The sequence below is a fragment of the Pseudorca crassidens genome, chromosome 4, assembly GCF_039906515.1.
Source record: "Pseudorca crassidens isolate mPseCra1 chromosome 4, mPseCra1.hap1, whole genome shotgun sequence".
NCBI classification, from domain to species: Eukaryota; Metazoa; Chordata; class Mammalia; order Artiodactyla; family Delphinidae; genus Pseudorca; species Pseudorca crassidens.
This window is the reverse complement of record NC_090299.1, coordinates 119,819,751-119,838,176: the sequence shown is the minus strand read 5'-3', so window position 1 is coordinate 119,838,176 and position 18,426 is coordinate 119,819,751. Positions and strand designations below refer to the sequence as shown.

Sequence of the window (18,426 nt, the reverse complement as noted above, 5' to 3'; positions counted from 1 at the left end):
ACTTGTCTACTCTTCATTTCAAATGTGTCTCCTCCTCTCTCCTTAGACCCTCCCCAATCGGGCTCCGCTGGTCCATGGAAATAGACTCATCAAGACTCTCCACTCTGCCTTATCCACAAGATTCTCCACTCTGCCTCATTCCTGACACTTTTCACACTCTCTCCCTCCTGAAACATTCCAGCCTTCCTGAACAAGGCACTGGGTTTTCTCTCCACCTTAGACCCCGTTGTTCATCCCTCCCTACTACCTCACCCTGCCCTAGAAAAGCTGCAGTGTCCCAGAGCCCACTCCTCAGATTTCATTCCTTTCTACCTATAATTATTCCCAACGTCCAGATTTTTCTAAATTTTTCACAGCTGGAATGCAGAGAAAATAATGTTTGTATGTTATGCTAGAGTTAACAGAAGCAGTTACTTGTGGCCACAGGGGACATGGCCTGGGTCCTTCAGGAGCCCCTCCCTGGGGGCGAAGGGAGCAATAACTTGGCACAGGTTCTGGCATATTGGTCTGGAAGCTGGGCTGGCACTTCATGGGGTGTTGATAAGTATTGTTTAATGAATAAATAAATGGAGTTTTAGAGAACAAATCTTCAGAATTTTAAAAATACACGTTATAAATGTGGAGGTTAAGAAATAGGTAATGGCATAGGATGTTTGGGCACTAAAGGTTCATTAATGCTAAGGTCTACAAACATGTAGAGTTTATAGCTAAAAAGATATTGTTGTTGTTGAAAAGATCCCAACAAATGAGAGTTACACTAAAACGAGCTGGATAGATATTTATTAACAGGAGTAGGTAGGTTTGCCAGGAAAATACATCATTTTCCCCAAAGTAGGAAAATGGAAATGAGGCTTTAAACTTAGAAATAACTAACATCAACCTCAATCCTGTAACATCCTGTTCAGCCTTGAATACATCTGGATTTATGATACAGATTAAATGAAGAAATGGATGGGAAATCCTAGACACACAATACACTGGCAGTTACCGTCCTTCCTACTCTTCTGCTCCCTCCTGAGGTTCACCAATTAACAGCTCATTAGTACTTCTTCTTAGAAGAGATCAGTATTTTAATTCCAGCTGGTTCATCTTCCTTTGCCTCGACAACTGCAGAGACTCCCGAAGATGGCCCCACCTCACAGCTCTGGGGTGAGACAGCTGAGGAAAGGGCGCCACCTGCTGCACCCCAATTTCTAAGCGCAGCAGCCATCCTAAGTAATTGCTTGACCTGCTCCCCAGAAAAAATTTAACTAGATCAAAGCTGGGGGGAGAGAGGGGGTAAAGAGACATGACGCATTTAATTGCTTTGCTTAGAACAGTGTAAGAAGTATAACTATGCTAAGAAGTAACCACGCTCTCGTGTGCAATACTAGAGCCTCCGATCACGGCAGAGAACACCCACCAGATGTGACATCATGGTCTATTCCTTCCACGGAGATGGTTGCATTGGCAATTGGGTTACCCTGAAGGTCTCGGACAAATCCTTTAACCCCTCGGTGTATCTGTGATGGTCAAGAATAACCAAAAAATCTGTATTAGAAACGACCTAAAAACATGCTTCAATCAAACATCTTATTTTCTAGCAAAATACTGCAGATCCCCACTGTTTAAGAATCAAAACAAGCTAAAAAAAGCCACTGAATTTTCTGTGTACTCTTTACTCTGCTTTTCTGCAAGCAGACAAATGAGAAGTAATCCCCTGAAAACTGATATCTTGTTCTGAGTCAAAGAAGACTTTGAAGTACCTTCCAAACCACCAAAACAAAAACAAAACAAAAAGGTCTGTCAATGTGTAAAACAGTTCTGGTCTTAGCACATTTCATTGTTTTCTCTCTATTTTAAATTTGGTCACTTGCGTATACTTTATATGGCAGCTGTCAGTTAAAAAGATAACCACATTACAGCCCTTCAATACTTTTTACTTCTAGATAAAAGGATATACACTGTGAATACTTTTGCATTAAACCAATTAATAATATCATTTTGGTTGATAATCAGTACATGAAAGGTCAGTGAACTTACTAACTGAAAACTGGGTTTAGAAATAACATGGAAGAGTTTTTATTGAGACAAGCCCGTGAATTAAGTTGCTGTCATCAACTAACTACTGCAATGCAAACTACAGAAACAGCTTTATTTTCTTTTTATTTTTATTATTTTTTTTTTTGCGGTACGCGGGCCTCTCACTGCTGTGGCCCCTCCCATTGCGGAGCACAGGCTCCGGACGCGCAGGCCCAGCAGCCATGGCTCACGGGCCCAGCCGCTCCGCGGCATGTGGGATCTTCCCGGACTGGGGCACGAACCACGTCCCCTACATCGGCAGGTGGACTCCCAACCACTGCGCCACCAGGGAAGCCCCAGAAACAGCTTTATTTTTAAATGATAATTCAACTAAGTCAGTATGTATTTGAAGTGACGGAGAGCCACTTAAGGTCTCTGAGAAGGTACTGCTTCTGAAATATCAAATGATAATCTATTAAGCTTGATTACCTAACAAAACATCCCCCTCCCCAATGCTCCAGTTGCTCCTCACTCATCTGGCCCCAAAAAATGAATTTTCTTTTGCTATTGATGATATTTGAATATTTCCCTACAGAAAGTAGAATAAGTCTCATGTATCCCTTTGTCACTGGAGAATAAATTTGGCAGCGGTACAATGTTTTATCAAAGAGATAGCCCTGGATATCAGCAAATTCTTTTTTCATTTGCTTTTTTTTTTTTTTTTTGTGGTATGCGGGCCTCTCACTGTTGTGGCCTCTCCCGTTGCAGAGCACAGGCTCATGTGCAGGCTCAGCAGCCATGGCTCACGGGCCCAGCTGCTCTGCGGCATGTGGGATCTTCCCAGACCGGGGCACGAACCTGTGTCCCCTGCATCGGCAGGCAGACTCTCAACCACTGCGCCACCAGGGAAGTCCCCATTTGCTATTTTTTAAAAAAGCAAAACCTCTGAAACTCTATAAAAGTAACACACAATTCTTTTCTCTAAAGGCAATTTACCAATGGTAAAAAGCTATACATGTTGTCAGTAATAATAAATAATATTTTAATGGCAACCAGTATAGTGAGAGGAGAGTAAACACTTTTTTAAAACAAAAAGACATTCTTAGACTTTTCCCCAAGACTTACCTATGGATTAGCTAACCAAAATTGTAAGAGGCTGAAATTTAGCCACTGGAAACAAGAAAAGTTAGCTTTCTGCATGAAATTCACATGGTAAAAGTCACTGGGATCTGAAAAATTGTGGAGATGAATTTATTCATCTTGAGGCACTATAATCCTGATATATTATAAACCTTAAAGAAATGAAAGTTTTAAACTTCCTCATCTTTGGAAAATAAATCAATCATTTCAAAAACATATAATGCACCTACATTAGGCACAAATATACCCAGTTAATATTCATAACTTTACTTTTTTCTGCCTCTGCAACCCAAGACTTAAATTACAGTATGTGATTAACAAATAGTTAAATAAGTAAATGTCTATCTCTGATATGCCAATTGTGAAGCACAATATTTCTGTTTGAAATTTTCCACTGTAGGAATAAATCTCAACTGAAGTGTTATAGGCTGTCACGACTCCACAGGAATGCAAACTAGAAAATACTGTCACTTTATGACTTTTGCAAAAGAAATTCCAGAAGTTCAAATTTCACTCATACCTGGGGAAGCTATTTTACTACACTTGTCCTTCCTATAATTCTCTCTCCCCAGATTCCAGGACATTTCAATCAACCAAGGCTTTAAAAAAAAATCCAGAATATTCTTCATTGTTACTAGAACTGTTATGTCAATAGCCCTTAAATCCTCGAATACTTAAATGCCCCCCCAGAGAGCTTGCTGAAATGGAGACTCTGGGGTCCTGCCCTGCTAGGAGTGTGATTCAGTGTTAGGACAGGAAACTCGTTTTTAACAAGAATCTAGATGATTCTGATGCAGGTGCTCATGAACCATTCTTGAAAAATTCTTTGGAAATTTTGAGAACTAGATGGTTCTAAAGCTGTTGTGTGGGAGCTCTTCTTAGCAAACTATTTACCCTAATTAACTTTACAGTTCCAGTTCCTGCAAACATTCCTTTAAAACTCTGCAAGAGATTTCCTCTCAACCAATTACTGAATTGGATCCCCTAATCACCTACTTTCCACGAGTTCTAAAATTAGTCCACACTTAGATTTTAGGCCCAGGTGTTCAATCATTAATCACCACCATATTGTTCCATTGTCAAGAAAATTTCAACACAGAACTTCTGGCAGTCTTCACTGATCTTCCGCCAGCCTTTGATTCCCTAAACTAGAGTGTCCTCCGAGGCAAGCTGTGTGAGCTCACTGCAAATACCACTCTTACTGCTTCTATATAGTCTGCGCCATAACACTGATGTCATGCCAGGGTGGGTCACAGGTATCTGTGGACAGATCAAGTTCTCATTCCAAGTGGCATAAAACAGGACTGTATGACCTGGTCCCTCTTCTTTTCAGCTTATTCTTACATAAATTGTAACAGCTTTTAGATGAATTAATGCACCTGCCACCATAAATATGACAAGCATTCTCCTCTTTCCAATGGCACATTTGGGTTTTGTTTTATATTGCATTTTTTTCTCAAGAACTAAGAGAGAACTTAAGTAGCAGCTGAATTAGTTTTTTAATTGTTGACAGGGTAATAATCTTATTGACATGGACTACAGGGAATCCTATAGCATAGCTCCAATAAGCCTTTTCTGAACTGGCAGGACTGGGTTAGGGACCCTTCTGTGTACTGCCACTGCTCTTTATTTTAGCATTTATCATCTTCTCTTGTAATTAGGTATTGATATCTGAACCTCGCTAATACAAAGCCTTCTTGAGGGCACTCTCCCCAGTACCTCACAGGGTACCTAGGACATGAAAATAGCTTAATTTTTGTTGAAAAAATATGTACATAAAATGAAAAGCATTGTATTAAGGAGGCATTCTTTGATACCTAGGCAAAGAACACACCAAATTGGCCCATCTTACTTCCTCTGCCTAAAACTATATGTTTAAATTTTGCTCTTAAAAGGTCCATCCAGGGCTTCCCTGGTGGCGCAGTGTCCACCAGGAGAGGCCAATACAGTGAGAGGCCCGCGTACCGCAAAAAAAATAAATAAATAAAGGTCCATCCAAATATAGCTCTCCTCAAAGGACATTCTACAGGGGTACCCACTACATTTGTTCCAGGGTCAACATGGCTAATTATCCTTAGTTTTGTTGTTGAAAAATGCCTTTTTATGTTAACATGCAGCAGGATCCCACTGATTAAAAAAATCCTGTGTAATGTGTGTTTTTTAATCACTGTCTGTCATCATTGGATGTATTCCATGATAATTCCTTTTGGTAAGGTATTATATGTATACGTGACATGTGTAAAAGAATTCTTAAGCTAATTTTACTTTTTTTTTTTTTTTTTTTTTTGCGGTACGCGAGCCTCTCACTGTTGTGGCCTCTCCTGTTGCAGAGCACAGGCTCTGGACGCGCAGGCTCAGCGGCCATGGCTCACGGGCCCAGGCGCTCCGTGGCATGTGGTTTCTTCCCAGACCAGGGCACGAACCCGCGTCCCCTGCATCGGCAGGCGGACTCTCAACCACTGCGCCACCAGGGAAGCCCTGATTTTACATTTTTTAATGCACTGGGTTCATGTGTATATGTTTATATGTACCTATATATGCAAACAGCATTTGTTTATGTTAAATTAGCTTAAACATTAGTCTGGACTACCTGCCAGCATGTGAAACTAACATCACTCTCCCTGACTTTGGGTGTAAATGGCCGCATACAGAATGGAATGTGAAATTGTCAAGGCACTGCAGGCAAAGAAAAGAGTCCTTAGGTCTTTCCCACCAGCACTGCCCCTGGTGCCAGTGTCTACCTGGTACAGAGGGCTAGGGCTATCAGGGCACTGGCCTGGGTTAAGTCTGAGTAGGTAGGTATTTTATTCTGACACATTGTGAGATTCCCCCAAATTCTGTACAGTGACTCTCTGGTAAAGATCTAAGCTTATGTCATGAGAGGCAACATGGCATGGTGATTCTGGAACTAGACATTCTGGCTGTTTAACTTCTCTGTGCCTCTGATTCCTCATTTTTAATTCGGGGATGATGATGATGAGGGAGTAGAAGATGCTAATGGATCCAGCTGAGTCTAGGGTGAGACAAGTTAGGCATGTGGGGCACAGAATTTAAGGAGATGCTCACATCCTATACCTGCATGACCCTGAGAGTGAAAGGCTCCTTAAATTTGCATCCCAGGTGCCTCACTTACCTCATTCTAGTTCTGGTCCTGCCTCAGATGCCTGAGAGACAAGGTGATAAGGGTGGAGGAGGATCCTAGGATTGCCCTTGCTTAGTGCAATATGAAAGAAAGTAGGGTGTCACCTCACTTCTCCACAACTCTCCAGTTTAGTCAGTTCTCAGTGAATATTCATGAACCACAAAACCTATGACAAATGAAAGCCTATTTGAATCACTACTGACACATTTTCCAAACGCAGCATCCTCATTCTGGGTCAGATGGAGTCCTGTAGGCTGGGATCCTCTTAGGAAACTATTGTACTCCAGGTTTAAATGTTCTTAAATCTCCCATTTTATGCTAGAGACTGTGTTTACCTGCTGAATGTAGCTAATGAGGGAGTTTTTGTTATCTTCCCAGTAGCTCTTCAAAGTCTCTTCAGGTGGAAACTTTTCACAGCTAAGCTCCACGGTAATCTCAAAACAGTTGCTGCTGAGGTAATTGAAATCTTGCATTCCTGCCAAAAAAAAGAAATGAAAAGTCAAAATATGCATGTGGTGACTAAAACCCTACACAGACTGCTCTGCTGAGGGCCAAGTAAAATATGTACCAACCAGTGCATCTTGGGGAGACTGTGGGAAATCGCAAGTGAAATCACCTTCCATAAGCGATGGAACAACATACTTGGGAAATAGTTACCACCTCACAAGCACAAACTCTCTCAGGTTCTTAAGCAGTCATTTAGTGTAACACATTGCTGTTTTACAGTGCTAAAGCAAGTATCAGCCACATTCCACAATGCTGGAATCAGCTTTGAAGACTGAGAGTGACGTCATTAAAATGGTGAAACAGGAGTTTTCTACTGTCTTCCCTCCCCAAAGAACACCAATTTTGACAATTACTCATGAACAGAGTGCCTTTGTGGAAGTTCAGGAATCTAATGGAAAAGTTAAAGCACATCATTGGAGAAAAAAAAAATCCAAGCTTGGACACATTGAAGGGAGTGTGCATCACCCCCTTCTCTAAGGTGGCACAGCTCAGTGCCAAAGAGACCTAATTTAGTGATATGCAAACATATAAAAATATACAACACACTGGTAAAGGTAAGTATATAGTCAGATTCAGAATATTCTGATTTAATATGGTAGTGTATTAATCACTTAACTCTAGTATAAAGGTTTAAAAATATTAAAAATAACAATAGCTACAATAATTTGTTCATAGATACACAAAATGGTAGGATGTAAATTGTGACATCAAAACATAAAATGTGGGGGGAAGGAGGTAAAAGAGTAAAGTTTTTGTTTGCAATCAAAGTTAGGTTGTTGACAGCTTAAAATGGACTGTTATGCTATAAGATGTTTTATGTTAAGCCTCATGGTAACCATAAAGCAAAATCCTATGGTAGATGCAAAAAGAACTAAACAGAAAGGAATCAAAGCCTACCACTGCAGAAAATCATCAGTTCACAAAGAAAGACAGCAAGAGGGGAAGAAAGGAACAAGGGAACTGCAAAACAGAAAACAATAAAATGGGAAGTCCTTATCAATATTTTAAATGTAAATAGATTAAATTCTCCAATCAAAAGGCATAGAGTGGGGCTTCCCTGGTGGCGCAGTGGTTGAGAGTCCGCCTGCCGATGCAGGGGACATGGGTTCGTGCCCCAGTCCTGGAAGATCCCACATGCCGCGGAGCGGCTGGGCCCGTGAGCCATGGTCACTGAGCCTGCACGTCCGGAGCCTGTGCTCCGCAACGGGAGAGGCCACAACAGCGAGAGGACCACGTACCACAAAAAAAAAAAACAAAAAAAACCAAATACATAAGTGTGAGTGCACAAAAAGACACATGCAGAGATGTATATGGGCCCTGATGGAGCGGCAAAAGGCTGCCCCGGGGACATGGGTTCGTGCCCCAGTCCTGGAAGATCCCACATGCCGCGGAGCGGCTGGGCCCGTGAGCCATGGCTGCTGGGCCTGCGTGTCCGGAGCCTGTGCTCCACAACAGGAGAGGCCACAGCAGTGAGAGGCCCAAGTACCACAAAAAAAAAAAAGGCATAGAGTAGCTGAATAAATAAAAAAATAAGACCCAACTATATGGCACCTACAAGAAACTCACTTCAGCTTTAAGAACACATGTAGGCTCAAACTGAAGGGATGACAAAAAATACTCCATGCTTATGGAAACCAAAAGAGAGGAGAGGTAGTGATACTTATCTCAGACAAAATACAGTTTAAGCCAAAAACTGAAACAAGAGACAAAGAAGGTCATTATATTTTGATAAAGTGGTCAATTCGTCAAAGGATATAACTATCAAAAATATATAAACACTCAACATTGGAGCATCTAAATATATTAGGCAAATACTAACAGGTCTGAAGGGAGAAATGACAATAGTACAATACTAGTAGGGGACTTCAGTACCCCACTTCCAATAATGGATAAATAGATCATCCAGACAGAGTATCAGTAAGGAAACACTGGCCTTGAACTATAGTTTATACCATATGAACCTAACAGACATACAGAACATACCATCCAACAGCTGCAGAATAAACATTCTTCTCAAGCATACATGAAACATTCTCCAGGGTAGATCATATGATAGGTCACAAAACAAATCTCAGCAGACTTAAGTAGACTGAAATCACACCAAGTATCTTTTCCAACCACAGTAGTACAAAACTAGAAATCATAAGAGTAAAACTGAAAAATTCACAAACATGTAGAAAAGTAAACAACACACTCTTGAACAAGCAGTGGGTCAAAGGGAAGCCAAAATATCTTGAACAAATGAAAACAGAAACACAACCTGCCAAAACTTATGAGATGCAGCAAAAGCAGTCCTAAGAAAGAAGTTTATTATGATAAATGCCTACATTTAAAAGAAAAAAGACAATTTATTTATTCCTACACTTCAAAAAACTAGAAAATGAACAAACCAAGGGCAAAATTGGCAGAAGGAAGGAAATAATAAGGATCAAAGCAGAAATAAATTAAATAGAGGCCAGGAAAACAATAGAAAAGATAAACAAATCTAAGGGCTGGTTTTTGAAAAGATAAACAAAATAGACAAACCTTTAGTTAGACTTAACAAGAAAACAAAGAGAGGGGACTCAAAAAAATCCGAAAATAAAGAGGAGACATTTCAACTAATACCATAGAAATACAAAGGATCATAAAAGACTACTGTGAACAATTATAAGCCAACAACTGGATAACCTAGAAGAAATGGATAAATTCACAGAAACATACAACCTACCCAGACTGAACCATGAAGAAATAGAAAATCAAAACAGACCAATTATTGGTAAGGAGATTGGATCAGTAATCAAAAACTTCCGAAAAAGAAAGGCCCAGGGTCAGACGGTTTCACTGGTGAATTCTACCAAACACTTAAAGAATTAACACCAATCCTTATCAAACTCTTCCAAAAAACTGAGGAGGAGGGAACACTCCCAAACTCTTTTTTACAAGTCCAGCATTATGCTGATTCCAAAGCCAGATAAGAACACTATGGGAAAAGAAATTACAGGCTAATTATCATGATGAATACAGATGCAAAATTTCTCAACAAGACACTAGCAAACTGAATTCAACAGTACATAAAAAAAAAGTCATATACCATGATCAAGTGAAATTTATCCCTAGGATGCAAGGATGGTTCAACATACACAAATCAACAAATGTAATATACTGCATTAATAGAATGAAAGATAAAAATGATATCATCATCTCAAAATATGCAGAAAAAGCATTTGAAAACATTCAGCATTTTTTCATGATAAAAACCCTCAACAGATTGGGTATAAAAAGAACATATCTTAACATAATAAAGTCCATATATGACAACACCACAGCTAACATCATACTCAATGGTGAAAGATTTAAAGCTTTTTCTCTAAGATCAAGAACAAGACAAGGGTGCCTACTCTCACCATTCCTATTCAACATAGTGCTAGAAGTTCTAGACAGAGAAATGAGGCAAGAAAAATAAATAAAAGACATCCAAGTTGGAAAGGAAGAAGTAAAATTATCTCTGTCTGTAACGATACGACCTTATGTATAGAAAACCCTAGAGACTCCACAAACACACACACACGAAGAAAAAAAAACTGTTGGGACTAATAAAATATTTCATAAAAGTTGCAGGATACCAAATCATCATACAAAGATAAGTTGCATTTCTATATGTTAATAACAAACTATCCAAAAAACATACAAAGAAATCAATCTCATTTACAATAGCATCAAAAACAATAAAATACTTAGGAATAAATTTAACCAAGGAGATGAAAGAGCTGTACACTGAAAACTATAAGACATTGATAAAAGAAATTGAAGAAGATACAAAGATAATGGAAAGATATCCAATGTTCATAAATTTAATATTGTTAAAACGTCCATACCACTCAAAGCTATCTATAGATTCAATACAATCCCTATCAAAATTCCAATGGAATTTTTCACAGAGATGGAGGAAAAAAAACAATCCTAAGATTCATATAGAGCTACAAAAGACAATGACTAGCCAAAGCAATCTTGAAAAAGAAGAACAAAGCTGGAGGCATCACACTTCCTGATTTCAAACTATACTACAAAGCTAAAATAATGAAAACAGTAATGGTGCTGGTATAAAAACAGATGCACAGACCACTGTAATAGAATCAAGAGCCCAGAAATAAACTCTGATATATACACTCAACTAATACTTGACAATAGAGCCAAGAATACTAAATGGGAATAAGACACAGTCTCTTTAAAAAAAAGTTTTGGGAAAACTGGATACACATGTGCAAAAGAATGAAATTGGACTTTTATCTTATGCTATACACCTATATTAATTCCAAATGGATTAAAGGCTTAAATGCAAGACCTGAACTGTAAAGCTCCTAGGAGAAAACAGAGACAAGGCTCCCAATACTGGTCTTAGTAAAGTTTTTTGGGTATACCAAAAGCACAAGCAACAAAAACAAAAATTAATAAGTGGGACTGCATCAAACTGAAAGCTTCTGCACAGCAAAGGATATGGTCAACAAAATGAAAAGGCAACTTAAGGAATGGGAGAAAGTATTTTTAAATCATATATTGCATAAGGAGTTAATATCCAAAATACATAAGGAACTTATACAACTCAACATCAAAAAAAACCAAACAACCTGATTAAATAATGGGCAGAAGACCTGAATAGACATTTTTCCAAAGAAGACACACAGGTGGCCTAAAGGCACATGAAAAGATGCTCAACATCGTTAGTCATCAGAGAATTGCAAATCAAAACCAAACTGAGGGCTTCCCTGGTGGCACAGTGGTTGAGAGTCCACCTGACGATGTGGGGAACATGGATTCATGTCCTGGTCTGGGAAGATCCCACATGCCGCAGAGCGGCTGGGCCCGTAAGCCATGTCCGCTGGGCCTGCACGTCCGGAGCCTGTGCTCCACAACAGGAGAGGCTACGGCAGTGACAGGGCCGCGTACCGCAAAAAAAAAAAAAAAAAAAAAAAAACTGAGATATTACCTCACACCTGTCAGAATGGTTATCATCAAAAATAACACAAATAACAAATGTTGACAACGATGCAGAGAAAAAGGAACCCTCCAACACTGTTGTTGGGAATTTAAATTGGTGCAGCCAGTGTGAAAAACATTTTGAAGGTTTCTGAAAAAACCAAAAATAGAACTACCATACAGCCCAACAATTCCACTCCTGAGTATATATCCGAAAAAAACAAAAACACTAATTCAAAAAGTTACATGCACCCCAATGTTCATAGCAGCATTATTTACAATTGACAAGATATGGAAGCAACCTAAGTGTCCATCAACAGATCAATGGATGAAGATGTGGTATATTTACACAATGGAATACTACTTAGCCATAAAACAGAATGAAATTTTGCCATCTACAGCAACATGGATGGAGTTGGAGGGTATTATGCCCAGTGAAATAAGTCACACAGAGAAAGGTAAATACTGTATGATATCACTTATATGTGGAATCTAAAAAATAAAGCTGTGACTATAACAACAACAAAACAGACTCACAGAAATAGAGAACAAACTAGTTGTTACCAGTGGGGAGAGGGAAGTGGGGAGCAAGCTAGGGGTAGGTGATTAAGAGGTACAATTACTATATATAAAATAAGCTACAAGGATATATTGTATAGCACAGGGAATACAGCCAATACTTTATAATAACTATAAATACAGTACAACCTTTAAAACTTGTGAATCACTATGTTGTACACCTGTAACTTATATAATATTGTACATCAGCTATACCTCAATTTTTTAAAAAAACAGAATAAACATATATCAGAAAGAAAATATCTGGAAGAATATTTTTCTCAGGGCATAATTCAACCAAAAAAAAAAAAACATATTAAACAAACCAAAATCCTATAATTAGCCACTGCTGCTACTGTCCTAAATTCTGTTTTCACTTCCAGGTAGGCCACAGAAAATTGTTCTTAGGCAGAGAAAAAAAATCAGTATCTTTACATTTCACTCTTCATCCTTGGTAGAGGCAATATTACACAACTATGAGTGATCCAGCCCGAAAAATGAGAGCTCTTCAAAAAACGAGAACTCTTCAAAGTCCATGCTAGATTGCCACATGAGCTGCCTTGGTGTCTAGAGATGCTTCCTCCAGCTGTGCTGAGGTGGGCTTTTCCCTTTTCAGACCCAATAAAAGGTGAAGTGCTTCCTGATCTAATAATAGTGTTTACTGCAGCAGTGAATACAAAATAAACATTCCACATGAAGTGAAATTTTTTAAATAAAAACAAATGGTATGTGGACCAAGATATACTAAAGGCCAAAGCCAGCCCTCTAAAATATACATTTACCTACAATCGAAGCATGACTAACATATAACCGGGATGGTATCTTATTCCCTAAGGCCAGAATTTGAAAAGTAGGGTAATTAACAATATTCAATCTATATTTTCCCAGCGGATGTCTTCAGTTCGTTTACTACAGCTCTTCAATTAGCATCTTGATTCTTAAAAATCAACAAAAAACTATAATAGCAATCATCCATGCATAAAGTAGACTAATTTTAATGGATGAACTATAGGTTCAGTCTATTTCTTAATGACTGAAGATTGAAGTTTCCCTAAACGTAAACGGTAATTATTTTTTAAAAGCCACTAATCACATAAAGAGCAAAAGGGAAACTCGCCTCCAGGCACGCTGTACCACGCTGCGCCGTTGGTCGTTCCTTCTACGAAGCTGCTGTCGTCATCATTCTTGCGACACGGGGGCCGATCCGGGTCCGACATGGGGGGGTTGAAGGACGAGTACGCCCGAGCCAAACTTTGGAAGATGTCATCATCTGGGCAGGAGCTGTATTCATGAGCACTACCTGGAAAATAAACCCACAAGACTAAAGAAACTGACACAGGCTGAGGAGCACTGCGTGTTTTCTGAAGAGTGATTTGGTGTTGATCTCTTGCTGACGTATTTTTTAACTACATCACTATGGGAAAGGAGTGAAGGTTTACGTACTCAACAATTACACCTTAGTTTTTAGGTTGTATAACGTCCACTCCTAATACCACAAAGCAGAAACTGGGTAGAATGTACATTCTGCTTATGAATTGAAAGCTTCACAAGAAAAGGTGACAAGTTCATAGTAAATTGGACTTGGGAAGACAGCAAGGATATTTCCAATGTTAACTCCACAGGCACTATGAACCACTCTCACACATATTTTTCAGTATCTAAATTTACAGTTTTAAAAAATTTCCTATGTGTATTACTGAAATAAATAAATATTTTAGTACACGGTATTCTTATTCTGTATTATCAACTATGCCAGTCCTTTAAATTTCCAGCTATTGACAAACCACAAAATCTCCAAATTTTAAGGATGTTTTACCAAAGACTCTTCAAAACTCAGTTTCCAATACCTACAGTTATCCTGTGTTTACAAAGACCTGACTTTTCAAAGGCTCCTAAGAATCCATTCAAAGCAGGAAATTTCCTGGAACAACAAAAATTAAGCTGATAATATCTATCTGGCTAAAGTTTGTTGTGCTTAACTAAAACTAGTTAAAGCTTAACTAAAACTAGTTAAAGGAAACCAAAGCATCACTTCCCCTCCCTGACACCACCAAGAAACAGTTCCAAATGCAGAAGTGGGGGCTTCCCTGGTGGCGCAGTGGTTGAGAGTCCGCCTGCTGATGCAGGGGACACGGGTTTGTGCCTCGGTCTGGGAAGATCCCACATGCCGTGGAGCGGCTGGGCCCGTGAGCCATGGCCGCTGAGCCTGCGCGACCGGAGCCTGTGCTCCGCAACGGGAGAGGCCACAACAGCGAGAGGACCACGTACCACAAAAAAAAAAAATAAAAAAAACCAAATACATAAGTGTGAGTGCACAAAAAGACACATGCAGAGATGTATATGGGCCCTGATGGAGCGGCAAAAGGCTGCCTCCATTTTTAAGCTATCTTGTACATAAACCTACATAAATTCCATTACTCCTCCATTTTACCACAGTCCAAGAGTGACCCAAGTTCATGACGTCTGTTTTCTCCCTCTCCCTTCTCTAAGTATTCAGTCAAGATCATGTTTCTCTTCACCTAAACTTTTTTTTTTAATTTATAGTCTTTTTCTGCCAGATATATATGCCAATACCACATGAAATAGGGGATATTCCAGTTCAGTAGATGTATTTCTACAGGCAAAATCACTGAATGACCAGTCCCTTAAAAGAATATTACAGAAATCATCCAATAAACTCTTGTAAACGAATTGTAAACCTTGAACCAATTAGAGAAGCAGGAAGGACACTTACCGCTCCGTGTCTCGTCATATGGGTAATTAGCCACAAGGTCTCCTCCATGAAGATTGGCCGAAAGCACAAAAGGAATATCCATAATCCAATGAATGACAGCCTTGGTCTCAGGAGCAAGCTGTATTAAAGATTAGAGATTAAAAGGATTCTAAATGTGGCAGTCATTGGTGGGATCACTTGACAGAAAAGACATAGAAAAGGTAAAAACAACAACAAAAACCAAAAACAACAACTGAAAGCTGGTCATATTCCAAGAACTCTGTGATTGTTTTCGTAGAAAGAAAGGAGCAGCATTCCCCATCTCTATCTTTCTCAGACTTATAAAAAATATTTCGATTTCCTTGAAAGTTCTACTTAAAAGCTGCCAGCTTTTCTTTCTTTGTAACGTGAAAAACAGCATACAAATCACTTACAAATTTGGGCACAACTCCATCTGATCTTTGTTAATAATAACTAAGGATAAGACAAGGAGAAAAGAAAATAGCTGAGCCGCAGAACAGGGTTCCTTCTCTGTGGTGGTGCAACTGAAGAAACATGGTTGATTTTCCTTCCAATTTTTGCTTACTATTTTTCCAATTCCCTTCAACTACTTTAAACATTTTTCCTAAGAAAAAAATTAAATTGGGTCTCTTCCAGATTTCACCATCAAATAGTTTACTTTGGGATGATCATCTTAAATTTTAAAACAAAGGCAAAAGTTTCAGGAATTCATGTTGTCTTTTGAATGATTCACAGCCCCTCATACCTTGGAAGCAAAACAAAGGAGGAACGAAATGTATACCAAAGAATTAAACTGAGCCAAAAGCTTGATACTTTATGTGATGAGTTTTTAATAGCAACTAGGAAGACTCTCAAACTACCAAGTACCCCTCTGGTTTAAAAAAAATAAAGCTTTTTACTGGAGATGTGATTCATATTGTTCTTTGGGACAGAATAACTAAAAGCATCAGTAGGTTTTGATGGTTATAATTAGATCTTGTATTTGTATGTCTCTGTTCAGTTTATGAATAGCTCTCACATACACTATTTTATTGAGCTTCACAACATCCCCATTTGATAGGGGATATACATCCCCATTTTGCAGGGGAGAATCTGAGAGTTGGGAGTGTTAATGACGTGTCCAAGTTCAGACATTTAAGATTCAAATCCAGTATATAAACTGTAAGTCCCACATTATTTTCAGTATGTCAGCTTTAATGTATCAAAACTATCCTATTTTTCATGTAGGCTACTTCTAATTGTGGAAAAGTGTGATTGTGATTTAGAATAGGACATTGTCTTTATTATTTGTTTGGTTTATCTTATTCTCACTATAAAAAATATGTTCATTGTAAAAAATGTAGAGGAGATAAACACAAAGGAAATTAATATCATTTATATACCATTTTGTATGCCACCTATTTTGCTCAACAGATAACACTTTTTCATGTCACCGAATTATTATTTCAATGGCTGAGTAGTATCCAATGTATGGACATATTCTTAAACATGGAAAAAATAACAGCTAATACTTATTAAACACTTTCTGCGTGACACACTGAATTTTCACATCCACCCTATGAGATAGGGACTGCACATACCCCCATTTTACTGATGCGTAAAGTGAGACACAGAGAAGTCGGGGAATAGCGTGAGGCCACCTCATTGGGAGTAGTAGGACTGGACTCAAACCCAGCAGTATGGCTCAGAGCTACTACACGAGCACTAGGGACCTCCACTTGGTGGAAGAGGAGGAGAAAATAGGAAGATGTTGGTCAAAGGGTACAAACTTTCAGTTACAGAACGAATTAGCTCTGGGAATCTAATGTATCCCCAGATGACTTAATAGTACTGTATTGTGTACCTGAAATTTTCTAAGAGAGTAGGTCACAAGCGTTCTCAACACAAAAGAAAAAAAAAAGATAACTATGGGAGGTGATGGATGTGTTAATTAGCTTGATTGTGGTGACCATTTCACAGCATATATGTATATCAAATCAGCACACTGTACATCTTAAATCTATACAATTTTTATGTGTCAATTATACTTCAATAAAGCTGTGGGGAGTGGATCGCCAATTGCTGGGTATTGACTTGTTTACTATGAAAAAAAATGCTGTGAACACACACTGCACTCTTTGTGCAGATCCACATTTTTTTAAGGGAAATTTCCCTAGAAATGGAAAGAACTGACCAAAAACTAAGCACATTTAGAAAAAAATTTTTTAATGTATTCCAGACTGCACCCCTGAAAGATACAACAATATACCCAGCAACACTATAATAAACCTGTCATTTGTAATTACTCTTACCAACATGGGATATGTGTTTTTTAAGTCTGTCATTTTGATACATGACAAATAGAATTTTTTTAATTTTCATTCTTTGATTAATAAAACTAGAGCAGTTTTTTATATGTTTAGTGACCATTTAGGTTTATTCTTTGGTGACATGTTTATACATGGTTTAACTGATTTTTCTATTGAAATGCATATTTTCTTATTAATTTGCAAGAGTTGTTTATTTATTAAAAACATTAACCCTCTATCTACTACATATTATAGATATTTTCTAAGTTTCTTATTTGCCTTTCAAATTTAAGAATAATAATAATTAAAATATAAAACATTAAGATATTTATGTTGTCAAATCTACTGATCTTTTTTTATGGTCTTGTCCTTTGCTTTTATATTTCATTCCTTTATTCAAAAACTATCAAGCGGCCACCATAAGCCAGTTTTCTATACTGGGATTTAGAAAGTTCTATCCCACTCCAAAAATGACAAATTTACCAAAGTTTTCTTTTACTAGGTTCATACTTTTTATATTTAAGTCATAATACATCTAGATTTTATTTTGATCTATGCTAATATTTGTGAGATGGATTTGTCTCAATTCCATTTATTGAATAATCTATTCTTTCCATAATAATCGGAAACACTCCCTTTTCATAAACTAAATTCTTATATACACTTAAATTTGTTTCTAAAGTTTAAATTAATTTAAATCAAATCCAGTTTAAATTTTAATTTAAATCAACTTTAAAATAACTAATATAGGACAATTTAATCAAAAAATCTGTAACGTTTATGCTTTTTTGCAACGAATTTACGGTTTATTAGGCTCGATTGCTCAAGAATGGCATTAATATTATATGATATGGGTTTGTCACACATCCTTCTATAATATTCTGTTCAGAAGTTTTTCTTTTACTGCTGAATTCCTTGTCAGTCCTCTTGTTTGTACATCTGCCCCATCTTTCCTATTTATTCAAAACCCAGTGATTGGCTCTGACAAATATTTCACTGAGTTCAGACGAGACAGAAATCTCTGTGGTTTGGAAAATCACTAAGGATTTCAGGAAGGAGGTAGAACTTCACAATGTCTCGGGGGAAAAATAAGGTAGATT

The 18,426-nt window shown here is 38.1% G+C and overlaps 1 protein-coding gene across 1 annotated transcript in view; it reads right to left on the bottom strand.

Moving 5' to 3' along the window:
- Positions 1–18,426, bottom strand: part of CPE (carboxypeptidase E) — a 108,946-nt gene that overhangs the window by 3,659 nt on the left and 86,861 nt on the right. Inside the window, exons 4-7 of the mRNA XM_067736573.1 lie at positions 15,039–15,156; positions 13,422–13,604; positions 6,619–6,758; positions 1,403–1,502 (exon numbers count right to left, since the gene is read on the bottom strand). Coding sequence (XP_067592674.1) covers positions 1,403–1,502; positions 6,619–6,758; positions 13,422–13,604; positions 15,039–15,156 — 541 coding nt within the window. The remainder of the gene's footprint in view (positions 1–1,402; positions 1,503–6,618; positions 6,759–13,421; positions 13,605–15,038; positions 15,157–18,426) is intronic.